The following is a 23031-nucleotide window of genomic DNA, read 5'->3' as shown; positions in this document are numbered from 1 at the left end:
TGCTGCCCCTTTCCTGTGAACTCTCATACATGGGCTCTTGTAAACGTGTCTGTGGCTGACAGGAAGCATATGCTGCACTCAGGAGCCAACTCTCAGTGCATGGGCTGTGAGCCATGCTGGGGGACCAGAGTGATGGGTGCAGGGGCCAAGGGACTCCGCATACCCAAGAAGCTCCCCTCCACCCCCGCTCCACCTCAGGGGCTGGCCTTTCTGTCCCCTGGCTCCTCCTAGGGACCTTCAGTGTTGTCAAGCAAGGGCACTTCTGGGAAAAGCTGATCCACCCAATGCTGTGTGTCCTGCAGGGCCCTGGGACGCAAGCAGAGGGCAGCCCTCCCTTCCCACATTTCTACTGATCACAGCTGCCTTGGGGCTTGTGCCAAGTTCCCAGAGTGGCATGGCCAGAACCAGGAGGAGCACCTCCTCCTCCCTCCCAAGATGCCTCCTACTGGGGACAGGGAAGGACAAGGAGCCCATAGCACCGTTCACACAAGCGCACGCGCACATAGACACACACACACACACTCCCTCTCCCTCCACCACCAACTTATCTAACCAGGCTGATGCTATTTCTGGCCCTTCTCTCACTTTCTGGCCAGGACTGCTAGTCCCTCTGCCTTCGCTTGCCAAACTCCTGCTCATCCTTCAACTCTCATTCCAGATGTGACTTCTTCCAGGAAGCCCTCCCTCTACCTCTTATATGGAGATACATCTGTGCTCACATCGCCCTCCTCCTCTCAATTCAGGAACATGACTGCCTCAGGAATGCAGTCACCCAAGGCACTGGTGAACCAGGACCACTAATTTTTGGTTTTTTGACACCTTCCTGAACGATATTTTTTTTAGCCATGTGATCTGCCTATGCCTCAGTTTACTCAAGTGTAAAATAAAGATAGAAGTAAGACTTGCTTCACAGTCGACCTGAGGATTAAATAAGATTACATACATAAAGTGCTTAGCACCGTGCCCCAGAACACAGCAAGCACTGGATAAATGCTAGCTATTCTTAATACCGGAATGAATAAAGGAGCCTCCTCCGAAGCCAGGGGCAAAGGCTTCTGATCCCTGCTGGGGGCCTCAGTCTCTGGGTGTAGGAAGGCTGAGGCGAGGGGGTGGGACTCAAGGGGGTCCGGAGAACTTCGCAGTAGGCTGGAGCTGTGGGGGAGGGCGACCAGCAAGGGAGGAAATGAGAAAGCGCCACATCGCCTGCAGGAGCATCGTTCATTTTTAAATGCTATTTTCCAGGACCTACCAAGACAGCACCGAGAACCCTGCCTAGGCAGCTATGCTTAGGGACGTGTGAGTCACTGGCCACATACTAAGTGGGAATGAGCTCTCAGAAGCAGCAGGGAGCACAGGAAGTCTCAGTCGGGGCAGGGGGCAGGGCAGATGGGGGCTTTCTTCTTTTCAAAACCTTCAGCAAAGTGTGGGCTCTGCATGCTGCATAGCAGGCTGGGCTCAAGCCTTCTTCTACCCTGCCCTCTCCCTTCCTGGCCTCTCACCCTGGAGGGTACCCACAGGGGCAGGGAGGGAGCTGGCCAGCTTTAGCATCCAGACCCTTTCGCAGGCCTGAAGACAGGAGGGCAAGGGGAGGGGAGGATGCTGATTAGTGAGAAATCCCACACTGGTAGGCAAGGAGGGAACAGATCTAGGGTGTGCAGTTGTCCAGGGGCACTGACCCAGGAGTAGTCAAGCACCTGCAGAGTCACAGATCACCCAGCATCACCAGGTAAGGGAGTCTGCCAGGGCTTGAAGAACAGCCTCCCTCCCCGAGCTGCAGAGCAGCCATGCAGATGTGGGAACAGGGGCTTATGGCACGAGCGGCTCCCACCCGGATGCATGCCAGAGAGAACATATGTCCTCCACTGCCACCACCCTCCCCTTAATAATGGGGACAGAGGGAAACAAAGGGCAGGAGTGTGATGGATTAGCTTAGGGGACAGGTAGAGGAAGAGGGGTTGGGAAGGTGTCAAGTTAGGGACCAGGGATGCATGTCTGGAGGTTGGCTCAGGGAGATAACATGGGAAGCCACTTACCCTTCAGTCCCTAAGGCAGCCATTGCCCCAACATGTGAAAGGAGTAAGACTGGCCACTTCAGCTGGGGACCAAGAAGTATGGGCCATGCCCAGCAATGACAGAGAGGGACGTGGTGTACATGGCAAAGCATGCTGATCCACAGGTGCATGATGGCTCATATTTTGTCACAGAATTACTGGACAGTCTCAGGTAATTTGCTTAGCCTCTCTGGTTTCTGTGCCCCATTTGGCTCCCCTGAGAGGAAAGTCACTGCTGCTAATCAAAGAGCTAACAGCAAGCGCACACACTGAAGGACCTAATGTGTGCTAAGTGCTGTTCCTTAGGTAATTCTTCTCCAATTCGGGATGGACAGTCCCATCTCTTTCTTACTTAAAGCCACAGGACATGAACACAGAGATTAAGACACTTGCCCAAGGGACCCCTCAGCATGTGTGCCTTGGGTCTGGAAGCCTGGCTCTCTGCTGCTCTCATACAGCCACACTCCACACCTGGAGTGCAAGGAGAGATGCTCCATGTCCTGGAGGCAGGCAGCTGAGGACCCAGCACCTGCTCTCTGCTTGCACACATGTTGCTTTGTGACAGGTGAGAGGAACAGAACAGGGAACGGCATAGGTGTCCAAGGTCCTCAGGTCCCTGGGGAGGCTGACAAGGCAAGGGCTCTGACTTCCACTGTCTGACAAACCCAGAGGCCAGAGCTGCCTGCAAGTGCCCTGGCTGAAGCCTCCCACATAGAGCAGGTGGCAGTGGTGGAGAGGGCGGGGTGTAATCCCACAGATATCCCCAGGGAGGATCCACGACCCCTGCTTGGGCCAGCAGCTTCTGCCGCCTTCCAGTTCTCCCCTGGTCAAAGGTATCAAAGGTGGAAAAGGTCTGAGGCTCTTGTCTTGCCTTACAGTCTATGCCAGGATCCTGGGCTGCCCGGATGGAAGTGAGTTCCCCACACGAGGGGCATTCAGGAACCCAAGCAAGGAGAGGGAGTGTCAGGCCACAAGCAGCTAAGCACAAGGTTGCCATTTCCTCCAGGCACTCAGCCTGGCTCCCCTCAGAGGGAGAAGGAGCTGCCTCACAGGAATGTGTCTGTGTGTGTCGCCTGGCACACCGTGCCCATGGCTCTTCCCTGAGGACACCGTGTCCCTGAGGGACAGTGCCTGGCATGCCTGCAGTCCTGCCCTTTACATAGTGCAGCCCAGAACAGCCTTGATCTTTGCTATCTGCTGGCCAGGGGCCTAGAGAAAAAACCTCCCAGGCCTCCCTCAGTCCCCTCTGCAGAGCCAGAGGTGTTCATGTGCTCAGAGCTGGCCATTCAAGTTGCCCCCTCTGCAGGGTGCCTGACTTCCTGCTCCCTTTGGACAATCTGCTTTGGCAGTCTGGAAAGCAGTCCAAGGAAACCACTCCCCCTTGGCTGGTCACCTCCTGCCCCTCACAGAGGCCACTGAGTGCTTTCCTCCCTGCAGCTGAGGGGCGCCCTGTAGTACCACACCATTACTGCTGCATGACAGCCAGCAGTGTGTCTCTCCTCCAGCTGCACCTGAGCTCCAGAGCATTGTTAGCTTCTCCACCCACCCTGGAGAGAAGGACACACAGCATCACACAATAGGCACCCAAAGGTAGCTGGGAGACTGAACAGAGCTGCAGCCAGCCCTGCAACCCCTGGTGAAGGACAGTTCACCGTGACAGGTGGCTCCTCCCCTCCCTGCTCAAATGTCTTAAGTTCCTCCAGAACCCTCCTGTGAGCGGGGCCCTGGGGACCACTAGTATTTTCAGCACCATGAGGACTTAGGATGGCCATGGAGGCCCAAAGAGGAGGGTATGCACCCCAGTCACACACAGCAAGATGGGGGCTCTAGGGTCCCTGTGCACCCAGTGCAAGCATCAGCAGAACAGCCATCAGTCTCAGGGAGAGCAGACTTACCCCAGCATCCAGGGAGAATTACAGAAAGCCAAACTGCACAGCACACACTGGAGATGTGACCCCTCATGGCTCCTGGGGACACAAACAAAGAGAAGGGGTGAAAAGGCTCCTATTGTTACAAGAGTAGGATGTGTACTCTTCAGCATCCCCAGCCTTTCCCACAATCTGTAACAGCATGGACACCAGGGTCTGAAAAGGGAGCAGAACAATCAACCCCAATGGGCAGGGATGGGAAGAAGGCGGGTCTGGCACACCGGGTGTGATCTCATCCCCTCCCACCCACCACACGGCAGACACAAGGCCACTGGGCTGGGCCGACTGCCCCATGAGGAATTCCAGGCAAGGGCTAGTGGCAGGCACGAACTGCAGGTGGTGGCTAAGGGAATGGCCTCCAGCCCCAACAACCCATAGTCTGATCTGCCAAGGTCAGGATGAAAGAGTTGCTGCCAGCCAAGAAGACCTGGGTCTGGGAGGGGCTGTGAAGTCCCACAAATCCACTAGTCAATGAGTCCATATAACGAGGGGTGTGCAAAGAGGCAACAGCATACTCTGCCTCAACAAGATCTGAGGGGGAGATGACTGGTCTCCCACAGCAAGTCTGTGGGAGGTGGTAGCCAAATCTTGGGGAGCTCAAAGCCAAGTTCCAGACCAGGGCCCCAGGGACAGAGGCCAGGTAAGGTCAGCTCCCATCCCCAAGTGTGGTAAGGCCAGCTCCCATCCCCAAGGGACCAGGGCTGCTGCCGCTGCCGCTGCCACTGGCAGGGCTGGAGACCTCTGCCTCCCTCTTGACCCACAGGGGACCTGGGCTGGCTAGAGAGTGACCTGGTGCTCCCACAAGACCATCAGGTGTGTAAAGGCAAGGTCATGGCCACAGCTCAGGTACATGCACTCCACTGTGCATCTTGCCTGGGAGTTCCCCTGTCTGCAAGGGAGAGTCTGGGGCCTGGAGCTTTCAGAGATGCCCAACAGTGAGTGAGACAAACACCCAGACCCAAGAGAACGTGCCACAGCCCTTGTCAAGACATGGTCAAGAGAGACACAGGGCAGGCATGGGTCCAGGGGACAAGGACTTGCCAAGGAGAGTTCCTTCCTGTCTCTGTCCAACCTGGCACAGGGCAGGAGAAGGGATGAAGAGAGCACGGGGGCAAAAGGTCCCCGAGCTCCACACCCACAAAGTCTCTCTGCCCTGCCCTGAGTACACAGGGAGGTGACCCCAAGGTCATGTGTAACCCACACAATCCTATAGTAATGCCTATACTCTGTCCCGAGGCAGCAGCTGCTGGCATGGTTCCAGCAAAGTGGAGCTCTCACTCTTCTCAATGAAGACAGCTGGACATGTGGCTGTTTAGATCCACTGAATTTTTAAATGGTGGCAGATATTTCAGTGAGTCCCATTCTACGAGCCAAGTACACCCTGCCTGTGCAGCGGCCAATGTAGACAGGTGAGCATCTATGGCCCCATCACACACGGGCACAGGCACAGGCATGAAAGGGTCCCCTCACCATCGAAGCAACTGGCTTTCTCGCTGGCCTGGCACCGTATAGAAAACCCTCCATGCCAGCCTGCCGGAGGAGCATTGCTTTCCTTATTGCAGTTTTTACTGAGAGATTACTTCAATGGGAGAGGCAGACCTATGGAAGACAGAGGACAGACATAGCTCCTATCTGCCAGGTCACTTCACTTCTCCAACACACACAAACAGGTGCCTGTCTGGGGACAAACCCCAGAATCAGACATTCCGTACAGATATCTCACATGGACAGCAGAGACCCAAACTTGTAAACCATCACTGCTGTCTCCCAGGCTCCAACTGGAATCCAGAGGTGAGCTGTGACTCAAATCCAGACCTGCCCACTTGGATGGTGGACCATGCCTGCCCCACCTGCTCCCCATTAAGACTTCTCAGCAATTAAGATTACAATGTCTCACCCTCTCCTGACTTACAAGGAACATTCCCAGGCTCCTCCTGCTACAAGCCATGCCACCAGGCAGGGAGAGAGGTATGTCTCTGCACAATAAGGTATTGAGATCTTATTCTACAGCGGGGTTCTGCAATTGTGGGACCACTGAGTCGAAGCATGCAGGTGAACACTGACAGGATACTGCCATGACCTTTTGAAGAGAGCTGCGACAAGTCATAGTCCCTGAGTCTTGCCCATGTGGTCACCTGGAAGTGATCCCTCTCCCATGCCCACACACAGGAGGTATGCAGCTCTTGCTTGCATATTTCTAAGTATCAGGAAGGTTCAACAAGATGGCTTCCTCTTCACAGGCCCGTGACCTCAGACACACCAGTCACACCCCATACAGGAGCTAGCCAGTGTCACCGGCCCCAGCTCTGACTTCTACAAGGAGAAGAAACCAAGGCACACAGCCGCCCAGCGATGGCCTGCCCTATTCCAGGGAGGCAGCATCCTCAGGAAGAACATTCGGCAGCCCTCCACCTTTTCCAACCAGATGCTAGGGTCATTAGACATCTGGTAAGATCATCATCCATCAACAAGCAAAAAGCAAGATGAGTACACCCTGGTGCTGGGCAGGGCAGGAAGCTTGAAGGGGGAAGGGAGGAACCCCCGGTCCTGCAAAGGATTTGCATGAGTTGTATTTCTACTCAAGTCTCCCACCACAGCTCTTGTCCCATTTCACAGATGTCTGAAAGTGGCAGGCAAGGGCACCTCCCTCAGCACAGCACATACACACCTAAGCCTGGAGCTGACGCCTGCTGAGCAGGGAGCACCTGCAGCCAACACGCAGGCCCTCACAGTGCTGACTCAGGCTCAGCCTCAACAGGCACCCTGGCCCTGCCTCTCTCCTTGGATGTCTGCTTTCCACCTCAGGGTCTACTTCATTGCCTGTGTCCCCATCTGTCAAGGGAGGCCAAACATGACCCAGCTTCTGTGAGACAGGCAGGGGCCATCTCCAGGAGCAGGGATGAGCTGAGCTGCCTGCTCACTGCTTGTATCCTCGCCTCGGGGCACATGCATAGGCTCCCAAGTGGGCAGCAAGTAGGGAGGCCTGGAAGGCTCCATCCTATCACTGTGGAAGGCCTCTTTGGCTACAGGGAAGAAAGTTAGGCCCCGAGAGGACAGAGGGGTTCTGCATTTACAAAATTCACACATATCTACATGTCTATATGTACCCCCACACACCTCTCTGACTTCCGGCCACGACATTGCCTTTGCCTGCTGGTACTGCCCAGACCCTGGAGCGCCTGGCACTAGCATGGATCCTCTGGCAGAACCTGACCTTGTGTTCTGCCTTGTGTCACAGTTACTCCTCGCTCTCCAACTCCCGTACACACACACGTGTAGCTCCCTCCACCCTATGAGTCTGCAGTGCCCTTGGGACCACCCACTCTGGCTCCCACCCACTCTGGCCTCTCTCTCCTGGACATACTCCTCTGTGCTGGGCTTCCTGGGCTGTGTGCAGAGACCTAACACAGAACTGTAGAACAAGGGCCACAGCTGGCTGCCCCTACTTTTTCAGGGAACTGGTTTGGAGCCTCCTCTTCCAGGAAGCCCTCCAGAAACCTTTCTTGAATACCCACTGCCAAAGAAGGTCACAGCCAGTCCTTCAAGCTGTCAAGGTCTAACATCCAGGCCAAACCCTGTGCCAGGTGTTGCCTCGGGTTCATGAGAATGGGCAGACACAGGTTCTAGAAACCAAGCAGGTAATGCGGACTCAGAAGAGAGAATTGTCAGGCTTCCAGGGGTACAAGATTGGAACAAGATGTCAACAATTTTGAATGCTAACACAGAGCCCATGTTGTATGTCACTGGGAGTGACAGTGTGCTCTGTCTCCAAGATCACACAGCCAAGAGGCAGGCCTGGACTTGAACTCCATGGCAATGGCCACCAACCATGGCCAGGTTCCCAGGCTCAGCCTCTATCCTTGCTGAGCTCAGACGTGTGCTTCAAGTGACAGCCTGGACTGAGGAGTCTGGGGAGTGCTGAGCACCCTGAGCCAGACCCTGCATCCACTCCAAGGGGCCAGGGCACCCAGCAATCCCACCTCCAGAACCTCAGCAGAGCACATGAGTATGGCTGTACTTGGCCAGGAAGCCACAGAGAGGTGTGACCCTGAATAGTCCAGAGACCCCACAGAGCACAGGCTCAAGTGGGAAATACACCAGGGACTGTGTGTGGGTATCTGTGGCCATGTGTGGACACTGTGAATAGGTGGGCATGTGTGAACTTGCACAGACATGCATAGATGCATGTGATCTATATATATGGACATGTGTGGACATAGGGAGAACATGTGGATGTGTGGATTTTGTAAACAGGTAGGAATGTGAACACAGGACGGTACATATAGACATGTAGATGTGTGTGAATTTTGTAAATGCATGTGAACATGTATGAATGTGTACAAATCATAAACACGTGTGGGCACTGTAGCTGTGTGTGATATATGTGGGCATGAGTGGATGTGTGTGAATGAACCCAGGAGCATGCCCACGGGCTGTTGGTGAGATTGTGAGTGGTTTTCCTTTCATTTACCTGCTTTCAGCCTTTGCACATTTTCCATAACAAACATGCACTGCCGTCATAATCAGTGGCCTCCTTATCTCCTCCCTTTCCACACCGTACCATGCCAGCCAGAGGACAGACCATTCTGATTAGCAGGCTCCTTCTTACATTCTCAGAGCCTCGCTGAGACCACAGCCCGTGCTCTGAATACTGGGGGAGGTTCCTACAGCACAACTCAGGCCAGCAGCTAGCTGGACACCTCCAAGGCCATGGAGCTTCCTCCGTCCTGGGCGGCAAGTGCCAGCTCAGAACTCCTGCCTCAATTGCAGCACCTGAGGATCAACCGTTTCCATCCCCAAGCCCCAGCTGCTACACCCTGGCTAACAGGGTAACAGATACTTGAGTGTATGCATGTGTACATGCACGCGTATACATACACACGGCTCTGCAGGTGCGCCCCCAAGAATGCCACTGCCCAGCTGGAGTCCCTGGGCAACCACAGAGGCCCCTTCTCCTTATCCCACTAGCTCCTCACCAAGGTCCCCAGCTGTCCTGGGTTTCCACTAAACGCTTCTGGATCCCCCCGCCATATCTGAGACAAAGCCCAACGCAGCCTGGTTCGCTAGACAAAAGTGGAAAGCCACGTGCCGTGTGGCTGTGGGAGCAGAACACACCCCATCTTCTAAGAAACAGATCTGTCCTGGCCCTCACCCCCTGTGAGCTCTCCTCTACCCCAAGCCAGGCCAGGAGGTGCCTGGGCAAAATGCCCCGCTGCCTAGCCAGTGGCCACGCCCCAGGCCCCACGAGCAGGGGGAAGGGACAGGCCAGGAGGGACATCTGAGCAGCATTTCTATTTCCCAGGAGCGAGCGATTTTCACAGCATGGTGCCACGATTGAGCCTGAACTGTTAGGAATTCCCATAAAATCAGATGCACTCGGCTTTGAATAGAAATACAGAAATACACTGCAGAAATCAAATACAATTTGGGGATTATTCCCCACCACTACACAGAGAGATTTGTGCATGCAAGGAGGCGCCTGCAGACTACACTCAGGTCACTGATAATCATACTTCAGATCCCTCAAGGCCCAGGCCACAGAAGCTGCCATGGCCTTGTTCTTCCCCTGGGTCCCCACTGAAAGCTTCCATTGAGGAATGCCTGGGGCTTGGCAGGTGAACCAGGCAGGCTAGGAGGGGCACAACAGGAGGCACCTGGCTGGGGTGGAGGGTGCTATGGGCAGCATGGTGTTGGAGTCCAATAACTTGAACCTTCTAGAAACATCTGCCAGCAAGCGATAAGTTTCCTTCACTCTTCTTGGGAGCAATACATCCCCCAGGCAATAATATACCCCCAGGGCAGGTGTTGGGCTCAACATGCACACACTACCAGGTGCTCAGATCCCCCATGGAGCATGGGTCCATCCCTGATTCCAGCTTCCTGGACAGTCAGACATAATGGGTGATGGCTCACATTAACAGGTCCCTGCCACCTACATGGGAGCCCTGGACTGTGTTCTCAGCTCCTAGCTTCAGCTTAGCTCAGCCCCTCCCCCACCCTTGTGGGCATTCAGGGAGAGAACCAGCACAGGGGAGTTCTCTGATTTGTCTCTCAGATAAATGACAAATTTTTTCAACCTGGCTAGACAAATGGGCACACACCTCTTTCAGATGCAGCCCTTGAAGAGGTGGACAGCACACTCTTAAAGGGGCTACAGCTAAGAGACCTAGCCCTTTCTGAAGTGTCCGTTAGGGATGCTGCTGGGATGCCAACACCCCACAAGCGAGTGCCTTGTCGGGTCATCACCCAGCTCCAGCTCCTGACTCCTGCTGCCAGCTAACACAGACCTCGGGCTGTGACTCCAGCCATTACTCCAGCCCTCCAGGAGTGGAGGCAGGGAAGAGCAGCCCTCCACATAGGAGACCTGGACAAAATTCCCAGTCACAGAGGGTACGTGGGGGTGAACCAGTGGATGGATATTTTCTTGCTCTCTCTCAGTAAAGAAATCTTAAAAGCTAACAATCCAATGGCATTCACACCAACCCACTCCTAGTTTTCCACAGGACAGTGTATCCAGACAGAGACCGGTGCATTTCAGTTTTGCCACTAGCCCAGGGCCTCTATACAAAGAGCACCACAGTGTAACCCATTCCCTGTTGGTGGACATTGAGGACATTTGTCACCTTTGGCGTTGACATTGGAGCACCCTCATCCCTGAGTCCACACCCCCTGCCCATTGGTGCATGTGTGAGAAGCAGGAAAGGTGCCCACTTGCACAGCTGTGGGCCAGCCTCCCTCCAGAGAGGAGGTCCCAGGACCATCTCCCCAGCAACCAGGCAAAGGCTAGCTCTCCAGGCCTTTGACATCCTTGGACTCTTGCTCTTTTACTGAGGTCCACCAAGATCGCCAAGGCCTCTGATCCTCAGATTCCCCCTCCCCCGACCCCCACCCCCATGCATCAGGACCTGTAGGTTAGAATACAGCTGACCAAGGTCAGTTTCCCTTCCCCCACCTCACCAGCAAGGCCCCTGGCTCACACCTCGTACACTGCTCCCTCCCTGGTGTCAGCCAGTCTGTGTGCCCTTCTGCACCTGGGCTGGGACACTACCTGGCTCCATCCTACATTTCCTGTCTTCCCAAAGGCCACTTCTTCCATGAAGCCAGCCTGAACCCCTACTGGATCCTACAGCAATCACAGGCCTTTGCACACATTGGAAGGCATTGGCCCAGCTGTGATAGTCACACATGCCACGTCCACTCCCAGCCCCCAAGCCCATCCCCTACCAGAGGAGCCTCTGTTGCCTGAAGCAGAACCCGTGTGAGCCAAGCTGCCATTCACCCACAAGCACAGGTGACTGCACTTAGCAAGCATAGGGGTGGAGGGGGAGGCAGGCTTCTCCAAGCAGGTTCCAGTCCCTGCCTTTCCCATCTCAACAAATCTGCCTTCACCCATGCAGGCGGTCCTTGTACTATCTTTGGATGAAGTCACTAACGAATGTCTTCCCAGCACCCAGTAAATGCCACCTTAGCCCTCCACTCAGCCCACATTTCTGCCACACCAGCCCTCTCCGCCTCACACCTGGCAGGCTTAGCCCTGTCCCCTGGCCTTACATCCTTGGCATGAATGAGATTATTGACCCAAATCTTTCCCTCCCCTGCAAACAAACTTCAGCCCTGCACTGAGCCGCACACAACCTCCCAGTGGCAGAACACACTTCCTGCCTTTGGTGCTGCACCTGGCCCTGGACACTCAGCCAACCTCCAGGCTCTAAGAAGCATGAGCCTGCACAGGAGGCACTCCGGGTAGGCCCTTGGCCTAGGGAGAGTAAACAGAATGAACCCACATGTAGGGCAACCACGCCCAGCATAAATTTGCTACACATCCTGCTGACCCTTGGGCCAGGAACAAGATGGAAACAATCCTGGTGGTGGTTACTACACAGCTGTATCAAGGCCACAGTCAGCTGATGCCAACACCATGAAATATGTACATGTATGTGTGTGTGTACACATACATTAATAACCACATCAAAACATAAAGAAAAATTTCATGACATTTACTTTGACCATGATTTCCTGGACATGATGCCCAAAGAAGAAACACTAAAAGGAAAAAAGGAGATAAATTAGACTTCATCAAAATGAAGACTTTTCTGTGCATCAAAGACCACTGTCAACAAAGCAAAAGAGTAATGCACAGAAAACATATGCAAATCACAGATCTGATGAGATATCAATATCAAAAATACATAAAGAACTCCCAACAACACAGCAACAAACTACCCCAGTCTTATACAGACCAGAGCAGACATCCCTGCATGACAGGTACACACATGACCAGCAGTCACATGAGAAGGGTCTGAGCTCATTATCTCTTGGGAAACATAAAAAAGAAAACACCATGAGATCCTGCTTCATGCCCACCAGTAAAGTTGGTAAGGTGTGGACCAACTGGACTTTGTGCACTGGTAGTTGGAATACAGAATAGCTAGTATAGAAACACTATGACTGCTCCTAAACTGTCCTAGCATTGCTAGACAACCCAGGATTCCCCTTCTGAGAAGAGACACCAAGGAACTCAGAGCAGAAGCTTGACCATCTGTCTGTACCCCAGTGTTTATAGCAGCAATGCTCTCGGCAGCCCACAGATCAAGGGCAAAATGATCACTGACCAACCGGCAACTGAGTTGCTACACAGAATGCAGTACAGCCATAAGATGGCACAGCATGCACTTTAAGAAGGGAAGGACTCAAGCAACTGGTTTCCTGTCCTCCGTGTGGCAGATCTAGATCCAGCTTGCAGCTCCTGGCTTCGACCCCGGCTAGCCCCCAGTAGTTACAGACGGGTGGGGAGCACTGAGGAGTGAACCAGCAGAAAGGAGAATTCTCCCTCAGAAAAAAAAAATTTAAGTCAAACAGTAATATATTCTACACATACTATCACATGTGTGTGCCTTGAAAACATTCTACATAACAAGGCAAACACAACAGAGAAAGAAGTACGCAAATCCACTTGGGTGAGGGACTCAGAATGGCCGCATTTGCAGGCACAGAGAAAGGCAGGGGGCTGGCAAAGGGGCTGAGCTTCAGTTTCACAAGATGAGAACGACGACAAAGAAGGATGGAGTTAGGTGGCATGACGCCAACGTACTTAACGCTGCAGAACTGGATGCTCACGGCGAGCGAGGAGGGCCTGTTATGTGTAGTCTGCTACAATCAAGGAGAGAAAACAAAAGGCTACAGTGCATCTCAAGTTATGACAGACAAAATAATTCACCTATTTCACTGGACACATCTCTCACAGCAGGGCCAGTCCCATGGAAGTGGACTTGCACGTGTCACCAGCTGACAGACAGGCCAGCCACCACACTGGCTATTCCCTGGATCTCCTTCCCCCAACCCTGCTTTATTATGTCTCAGCCAGACACACTGATCCTCCATAGCCATCTGCCACAACCCTTATTCTCTCTGTACCTTGTTCTTACTCCCATATCTCTCAGCATGGTCAGTAGGCACCCGCCAACTTGCTCGTTGGCATTTGTCTCCTCTCACCCTTGCTTCAATCATAGGGAGATGGAGGAGCCCAGACTCCCAGCTGTGAGCCCACTAAGTCAGAAGAGCATAGCAGTGGGTGTCTGACATGGTGCGCTCCCTCCTCCAGTCCTTTGCCACCCTCTCCCCTCTTCTTCTCAAAGGAAAGGATGGGATACGTCAGTAAGGAAGAGATGCTTAAGGTCACAAACAGCCTCCTAGGGCAATTTCTTCCTGAGACTCTGTAGCATGGACTTAAGCAAGGTCAGTTGAGACACAGCCTTAAGAACTGTCAAGCCCGGGCCCGGTGGCGTGGCCTAGCGGCTAAAGTCCTCACCTTCAACGTGCCGGGATCCCATATGGGCGCCGGTTCTAATCCTGGCAGCTCCACTTCCCATCCAGCTCCCTGCTTGTGGCCTGGGAAAGCAGTTGAGGACGGCCCAATGCATTGGGACCCTGCACCCGCGTGGGAGACCCGGAAGAGGTTCCAGGTTCCCGGCATCGGATCGGCGCGCACCGGCCCGTTGCGGCTCACTTGGGGAGTGAAACATCGGACGGAAGATCTTCCTCTCTGTCTCTCCTCCTCTCTGTATATCCGGCTTTCCAATAATAATAAAATCTTTAAAAAAAAAAAAAAAAAAGAACTGTCAAGCCCTTTGACTCAGAAATCCCTCCCACCAGAATCTTCCCCTGGGGAACCAAAAGACGTGGGGCTACAAAGGTTTCCGTTTTGAGGGTGTTCCTGGCTGCAGCGGTTATACCAGGAAAATCAGCTCCATAGCAAGCAACGGAGGCTGACACAAGGAAATCACAGCACATTCACATGATGACAAGGCAGTGGCCACTGCCAAGCGTGTTCTCAGAGAACAATTATGGACAAGAATGCTCATGACAAATCATTAAACAGAGAAGCGCAGACCAGAAGCCTCTTCCTTGGGGGTGTTCCCGTGCTGCGGAACGCCGCAGATTATCCACACACACATCCACTTAGAAAACTGAGAGCGCAAGTTACTGTCTTTCTGAAGCCTTCGCGATAATGTTGAGTAGTAAGATTGTTGATGGTTTTTTTCACTCCTAATGCTTCTCTGTGCTAACCTGAAAGTTACCCATAGCATTTACATGGACAGATACATGGATCAAGGCAGGAGACTTCCAAGTCCAGAAATTAAGCCATATGACTAGTCAAGTGATTTTCAACAGAGCAGCCAAGGCCATTCAACTAAGTGTAGAGAAAAAAAGAAGCAATTTTTTTGTTAAAGATTTATTTTATTTTCATTGGAAAGTCAGATATATAGAGAGGAAGATCTTCTGTCCAATGATCCAGAACTGAGCCAATCTGAAGCCAGGAGCCAGGAGCCTCTTTTGGGTCTCCCATGTGGGTGCAGGGTCCCAAGGCTTTGGGATATCCTCGACTGCTTTCCCAGGCCACAAGCAGGGAGCTGGATGGGAAACAGGGCTGCCAGGATTAGAACCAACAACCCATATGGGATCCCAGTGTGTGCAAGGCAAGGACTTTAGCCGCCAGGTTACCATGCCGGGCCCAAAGAGAAGCAATTTTTTCAATAAATGGAGCTGGGTAACCAGACAGCCACATGCAAGAGAGTGATACTGGTGATATTGGATCCCTACCTCACTCCATATGTAAGAAATAAACTCAAAATGGGCCAAGGACTTAACAAAAGCATTTATAGATGAAGTCTCACAGAGGCACATCTACAGAGCTGGGAAGATCAGTGGCTGCTGTGGGCTGATATGACAGGAGAATAAGCATGGCAGTCCAAGAGACCAGGCTCCTTCCTGGAGCAATGAAAACGCACACAATTTGACTGTGCCATCAGCTGCACTCACCTGCAAATGTGCTAATAACCCACAAGCTGTACACGTCCTCCAGTTAAATGTGATTATGTGTTATCTATATTGCATCTGATATGGCCACTTCAGGAAATGAAAAATCAGTTTATAAGTAAGTGGAAAAATAATGCTAACCCTAAGCCATACAGCCCCTCCTGCCTGCCTCCCACAAACATCCCAGCTTATGGAAACACACAGGACATCTAGCGGTGGCTTAGCAGGACGGACTCAGACCTTTGATGCACAGCTCATTGAGGACCCGGTGATCCCAGCTCTTACTGTGGCAGGTGGGGCAAGAAAGGAACAATGTTCCTCATGGGGACCACCAAGGGTGGGAGTGGGCAATGAGGGTTCCAGTCCCTGCTTGGCCTCAGCTTCCTCTCTGAGCACCTGTTGGCGGGAAGGCAGGGGTGACTTGTAAAGACCAAAGCACATGTCTGAGCTGAGCTGAGCTGAGCTGTGGAGGGGTGTGGCCCGCACTGGTCTAGCCTGTTTAGGTAGCACCTGCTCGCAACCCCTGTCTATCCCGCTCAGCTCACAAGGCAGTTCCATCACATGTGTACAGAATCTCATCCTTGCCACACTCATCCGGAGCCTGCAGGCCCAGTGGCAACAGGCAGGACAGACCCAGGGGCCGCCCAACAGAATGGAGCCTCCCTTGCTTCCCGCCAGCTGAGTGCCCTCAGCCCATCTAGTCTCCTGAAGGCAGGCATGCAGTCCCATTTTCCAGATGGCAAAAACTGAATTTCAGGGAGGATATGAAGCAGCCCCAAACCTCGCAGCAGCTGTACCCCAGTATGACTGACAGAACTAGAAGCCTGCAGTTTAGGGATGAGTGTTTTACCTTTAGCAGAGTACTTGGGTTCAAGTCCAAGCTCTGCTCCCAATGCCAACTCCCTGCTAATGTACACCCCAGTAGGCAACAGGCGATGACTCAGTGCTTGGGTATCAGCTATTTACATAGGAGACCTAAGTTGAGTCCCTCAGCTCCCAGCTTCAGCCTGGCCCAGTTCTGTTACAGGCATTTGAAAAGTAAACCAGCAGATACAAGTTTTCTGTGTCTCATTACCTTTCAAATAAATACAATAATGCACTAAACATTGAAAAAACAAAAGGCCTGGCACAGAGCATGGGACAGGACATGTTTCAAACCCAGTCCTGGCTGAAATGCACGAGCTGAATTCCAGCTCTGCAGGTGCACAAAATGCACAGCAAGCTTCTCCTCCTCCTTGGCAGGACTTGGCTTTCACCTCCTCCTGAAGTCCACCCTGATCTTACCAACCAGGCTTCGGCATGATTCCTGCCACCACACTGCGTTCCTAACACACACACTCTCCTGACTGAGCCGTGTGTGTGTGTGTGTGTGTGTGTGTATTCTCCAAGGGCCTATTGACTTGCTGTACAGGAACTTGCTGTACTCACCAGAGCCTGACACAGGGCCGTCAGCAGACAGGAGGCATCTACAATAGTGGGTGAAATGAGAGAAGAACAAATGGAAGTGAGGGATGGGAGTTTAAGGGGATACCTGGGCTATCACCAACGCAAGCTCTCCCAAGATCTCAGGGAGTCAGTTTACCTCTGTTCTGCCTTCCCCCAAGGGTGTTCTCCAGAAACAGAACCAAGATAGGGGGCCCTGTGGAGAGGCAGAGGAGCATACTATGCCTCCCCTCTCTGAGCCTCCACTTTCCTATCTGTGAAATGGAGGTGTAATGCCATGAAGGCAAGCAGAACCCATGGGGCCCTGACAGGGTCCCTTTGACCAGAAAGTCTCCTGCATCAGCAAGGCCAGAGAAGGAGGAGGGCAGGAGTCCATGCTGGCTGAGTGTGTCTATGATCTCACAGTAATCACCATGTCCTGTGCAGGCAGCCTGATCATTCCATGCTGCAGATAGAGACACTGAAGCTGGAGGGAGCCTGTCATTGACAGAGATGTCACAGTAGTAAGTGGTGATAGCAGGATTCGAACCCAGACACAAAGCTCTTTCTGTGGCGCTGAATGGCAAAGGCTGGTTCAGAACCAGCAGTACCAGAGCCAAGGAGTTCAACTTTGTGCTTTCTCCTCAGCCCACCACAAGGCAGCCCTGCATCACCCCATCCCTGTTTCCAATGTTTGATGCACAGAATCACCAAGCAACAGGATGAGATATGACTATAGTTGGCTCCTCACCTCCCAACAGACTCAGAGCTCAACTTGCACACCCCCAATGACAGCAAGTTCATCACCTGCTCAGGACATGGTCCACCTTGCAGAAAGCTTGGATACTTGGATGCGTGGCCTCTTAATGAATTAAAAGCCTCTTCTTAAGATTCACACAATTATTTTAGAAGCCAGAGTTACAGAGAGAGGGAGACAGAGACATGGAGAGCAAGTGAGACAGAGAGAGAGGGGATCTTCCATCTACTGGTTCACTCCCCAAATGGCCAAAATGGCCAGTACTGGGCCAGACCAAAGCCAGGAGCTGAAAACTTCTTCTGGGTCTCCCACGTGAATGCAGGGGCCCAAGCGCCTGGGCCAACTTCTGTTGCTTTCTTCGGTGCAATAGCAGGGAGCTGGATCAGAAATATAGCAGTCAGGACAAGAATTGTGTCCATTCAGGATGTTAACATGGCAGGTGATATGCCACAGCACCAGCCTCAAAGACCTCTTTTAAAGACCCAAAGACCTCCCTGATTCATGGCTTTTTCTACCTTCTCTGTCCCTATCTGCCCCACACACATTTCCTCCCACCCCACCCAAGCCTCTCCTCACCTATTTTCTGGCTCTCTCCTCTCCCCCTCCCCAAGAAGCACTTTCTAACCTTTCCTAAGGACAAGGATATCTTTTTTAAAATACTCAATTTAAGAAAAAAAAAAAACCCTTTCACATCTATATGAGCAATATACAAATCATAATTCTTAAAAATAACAAATTGCAGGCCAGAGTAATCATAAGTAAATTGATATTGATAAATAAGTCTGGCTCAGAGCAGTGGGTGGTTTATTTTAATCTAATGAGTTTTGTATTTCCCCAGCTTTCAGGTTCCATGATGAAGGGCTGTCTACAATAGAATTACGACGCTCTCCAAAATATTGTAATTTAATGCTTCATTTTGTCAAGACTTTCCTGAAAATGAGATTTGTTCCCAGGGAAGAATTTTCCTCAGCTCCTTCCCACTTGAGCCCCACCCATTTCCCCAGCACACAGGCCACGCCTTCCAAACACACACACACACACACACACACACACACACACAGAGGCTGGGTTGGGCGTGAGGGAAGGACATGGGGAAAGGCTGTTAGATGTCCTGGGGCCAGACAGAGGACTGGGTAGGGACACAGGCCACGCCTTCCAAACACACACACACACACACACACACACACACACACAGAGGCTGGGTTGGGCGTGAGGGAAGGACATGGGGAAAGGCTGTTAGATGTCCTGGGGCCAGACAGAGGACTGGGTAAGGACAGGCAGGAATCATGCAAGACTCATTCCTGGCTGGATACAGCCTTGCTGTGTGATGGAGCAAAGCTCACTGCCCACTCCATGCCCATCACTGCTTCCTGCAAAAAGAGAGGGCAGGGCAGACCCCATCCTTCCTCATAAGGTGCTGAACGGGCTCCTAACCAGGGATTAAACGGAGGGGGAGACAAGCCTGCACAGTCCTAAAGATAGGAGGGGAGACTGGATGCCTCCACAGGCAGGGAGCCCCAAGTGAGAGTCAGGGGACAAAGCTATCTATGGAGCAGCCCTGGTGATGCTTGGGTAGCTCTCCAGGGGCAGGGACTCAGCACTTTCTTGGTTCTCTCCTACCGCCCTGGAGAGAAGAAGCTAAAGAGTGCTGGGAGGAGAAGAGATAGGCCACCCCCTAACTCACTGGGGGCCAGGGGCACAGGGAGGCAAGCTGCCACATGCTGGGCCTCCTCTTCCCCCAGGTGACCATAGTGCCTACCCACAGGGTCGTGACAAAGTCAAACATGGTGACCCGTGGGAAATACATGGACAGGGATTTCACACAGTGAGTGAGACCTCATCAGGCAAGCGGCTAATAGTGGTGTCATCATCACCATCATCCTCATCATCACCATCACCAACATCATCCTGTGTGTGCAGGGACTACCAGAGAGAAGACAGAAAGTGGACCCCTTCTGGGAGGGAAACCCAAGTGGCTATAGGAGTGAGGACTCAGCAATTCCATCCAGGGTTTTGTTTGTTTGTTCGTTTGTTTGATTGCTTTCATTTTCCAGAAATCCTGTGTTACCAACCCAAAACTAAATTTGAAAAACAACAATCTTCCCATCCCAATAATTTGGTAAGTTGAAAAAGAAGAAGAAAGGCAGGTGGGAAGGTAGAGAGAGAGGGGAGGAGGCAGACAAAGGTCTTCTAACAGACCCCAATCCACCTTCCAGTAATCCCCACCCTGTGTGGACTTCAATCTCTGGCCACACACAGAATGCCTGTCCTGGAGCAAGTTACAGTCATTCATTCACTAAAGAAACTCCACCTGAGCACCAGCAGGAGCTGCAGGAATTCATACACTAAGCAGGGGCCCAGACAGACCCCACCCTGCAGGTGGCCTGCAGAGAACACGGGGCCCAGGGACTCCAGGCGAAGCCCTCCAGGTAACAGCATCTCTGTCCCTTTTTGGTTCACCCGCACATAGTGTTATCCTCGTGGCTCATGCTTCAGTCCCTGCTCTGGATCTCTAAGAGAGGCAGCCATTTGAGGACACCCAAGCTGAAGTACACAGGGGTGCTCTGAACTGCTGCTCGCAGCCTCCTGTGAATTCACTGAAGAATCTGGGCTCGATGGAAGGAAGCCAGGGAAGGGACAGAGAGACAGGAAAGAACCTTAACAAACTGCCAACCCTGCCACACTGCTAGGGGGACCAGGGGTGTTCACTGCATGAGATGCATGTTGGACAGCATTTGTGATGAAGGGTCAGAGACACACAGGTGAAATCCGAAGCACACAAACCACCTCCACTTCCAGGAAGTCCTCCAATGTCCTCTTGTGGGTCGGGAACTTCCCCTGGGGTACATCTCTGTGTGCAGGTCGGAGGGTCTGACTCATCCAGCTCCCATTGCGAAGGGTATGGAAATAGCCCAAGAACAGGGCATGGGTACCTCTTTGTTCCTCCACAAGGCCCTAGACAAGCTGTGTGGGCAGCACCAACCGCCTGGACAAGCCAAGAGAGGGAAGAGAAAACCCTGTTGATCCCAATGGTGCAGGGAAAAGTGAGGGGAGCAAAAGTGGGAGGCAGGTGTACAAATGGCTGTGGCAACTGGGGCAGAAGGAAGCTAAAACTGTGGTTGCTGGGGCCACAGAGATGCACTGACCCTCAGTCCCAGCATTTTCTTGTACCTGATGGAACAGTGACAACAAGGACCCAAACTACCCCACTACAGTGGGAATGCTACCATTTGTTAAGGACATGCCATGTGGCAAGTATCACATTGATTAGTTAGTTCTCATCCCCACCTGGTAAGGGCAGTTATACCCATTTCACAGATGAAGAGACTGAGATCAAGGGTGAAGAGGACATGATCCCAAAATTATTCAGCCAGAAAACAATGAGCTGGGGTTCTGATCCCAACTGGGTACTGCCAGTTTTGACACAGTAACTTGTGGCAGTTTAAAGCTTCCAATGAGACCAGAAAACACAGGCACACATACACGTATGCACACACACCATGCATCTACACACCCTTCCAAATCTGTTGGAACTATTGCCAAGTGCCAGGATAGCCAGGATCCCCAAGTAAACACAACTTCTGATGACCTGCTTTCCACTCAGGGCTTTGGCAAGGGATGGAAACAGAGACATCAGCAAAATCTGGGCCAGCTTATCAGCTGGGGAAGATTATAGTTGAGTTTGGGGCCAACAAGGCAGCCAGGTCCCAGAGAGAAGCCAGGCAAGAAGTAAAATCAGCATTCACTAGGGTTTTCTTCTCCGGGCATCTGCCATTGGCTCCAGCCAGCAAGAGACACTAAGGAAGCAAGCAAAACACGAGCAGAGCTCATAGCTGATGCACGGCCAAGAAGGACTGGCTGTAGCTAACGCTAGACCCTGGAGAATGACTCCGGGGCAAAGGTGAACCAGCAGTAGAAGGGGTGTTAGAAAGACCTCAGCCCAGACTTGAGCAAGTTCAAGTTCTGGCTGGTGTAAGATCATCTACTGTCCCATTATATACCACGAGGTAAAGCGAGCTCTCCCTGTAACAGCGTGCACCAGAGCCCCCACCACTCACCCTGCACAAGAACAGGCATCATTATATGCTATCAAACACACCAGAAAGACAGCAATGGAAAAACAGACAACACCAAGAGCCCACTTGTGACCCAGGCACCACAGCTAGCACACATGGGCTGAAAAAAAAAAATCGCACTAATTTAAGAAAACAGATGATGGTCCAGAGCTGTGGCATAGCGACCTAAGCTGCCTCTTGCAACGCCAGTATCCCATGTGGCTGTCAGTTTGAATCCAAGCTGCTCTAGTTATGATCCAATTTCCAGCTGGTACTCCTGGGAAGGGACCAGAAGATGGACAAATCTATCAGGGCCTTGCGCCCACACAGGAGACATAGATGAAGCTCCTGGTCTGGCTCAGGCCTGGCTGTTGCAGCCACGTAGGGAGTGAACCAGCACATGAAAGATTTCTCTCCCTTTCACCATCTCTCCTTCTCCCTCTGTAACCCTGACTTTAAAGGATAGTTCAATAGGATAATCAGAATCTACAAAATATATGAAAAGGAAGTTTAAATGAGCAATGCAATAACTAAAGTCAAGATCTTAACATTAAGTTAGATGCAGTCAAAGAAAAGAAGGGCAAATTGAAAACAGTTCAGAAGAAAATAAGAAACTTCTTAAATATGTTCATTTGCTGCATGTCAGTTAGAGACATATGAATATATTAAATTGGGATTAAGAAAAGACAAGACATAATGAATCATAGGGAGAAAAAAACTGTGGAATTGATGAGCTAGTTTAAGGGATATACAGGACACAGTGACAATATATGATATGTAATTTAAGCCCCAAGGAAAGAAGAGGCCGAATAAAAACAGCAAGTAAGTAATCACTGGCCAAAAGTCTCCTAAAACTAATTAAAAACATCAAACCGTAGATTGCATAAACAGTGTATTTGATAAAAGCCTAATTATTGAAAACCAAAAGGGGAAAATTAAAGAAAAACATAATCAAAGGTGTGACTAAAACTCATGAACGAGTTGTTAAAAAATACTACATGTCTTAAGATTGACAAGGTGTAACAAATACATTCTAACATGAACAAAAACTGCAAAATTTCAATAGAAGATTTACACCGGAAAGTGAGCTCTTCAGTCACTAGGAAAAATATGTCAAAGGAAAGCAGGAGGGTTAAGAAGCAACTCCAAAAACTCAGAAAAAGATTAACATGTACGCAAGTCAAAGGAAAAAATGGCCTGGGAAAGCAGTCAAGGACAGCTCAAAGCCTTGGGACTCTGCACCGGCATGGGAGACCTAGAAGAAGTTCCTGAATCCTGACTTCCGATCAGCATAGCACCCACCATTGCAGTCACTTGGGGATTGGATCATCAGATGGAAGATCTTTCTGTCTCTCCTCCTCTCTGTATATCTGACTTTCCAATAAAAATAAATAAATAAATCTTTTTTAAAAAAGGAAAAAATGATGTCTTGTGATACATTAATACATGGGCAATTAGAATTTCTTAAAAGATTTATTTATTTTTATGGGAAAGGCAAATTT

General features: G+C 51.6%; 1 protein-coding gene across 5 annotated transcripts in view; it reads right to left on the bottom strand.

The window, feature by feature from the left end:
• The window catches only part of CDH23 (cadherin related 23), a 375667-nt gene that overhangs the window by 311484 nt on the left and 41152 nt on the right, over positions 1-23031 (bottom strand). For all 5 annotated transcript variants that reach the window (XM_058671237.1, XM_058671240.1, XM_058671242.1 and 2 more), the window contains one exon: positions 3947-4018. In XM_058671237.1, coding sequence (XP_058527220.1) covers positions 3947-4018 — 72 coding nt within the window. The remainder of the gene's footprint in view (positions 1-3946; positions 4019-23031) is intronic.

This window comes from Ochotona princeps, chromosome 13 (genome assembly GCF_030435755.1).
Source record: "Ochotona princeps isolate mOchPri1 chromosome 13, mOchPri1.hap1, whole genome shotgun sequence".
In the NCBI taxonomy this organism is placed as follows: Eukaryota; Metazoa; Chordata; class Mammalia; order Lagomorpha; family Ochotonidae; genus Ochotona; species Ochotona princeps.
The sequence above is the reverse complement of the archived record's forward strand: the minus strand, read 5'-3'. Positions and strand labels throughout refer to the sequence as shown.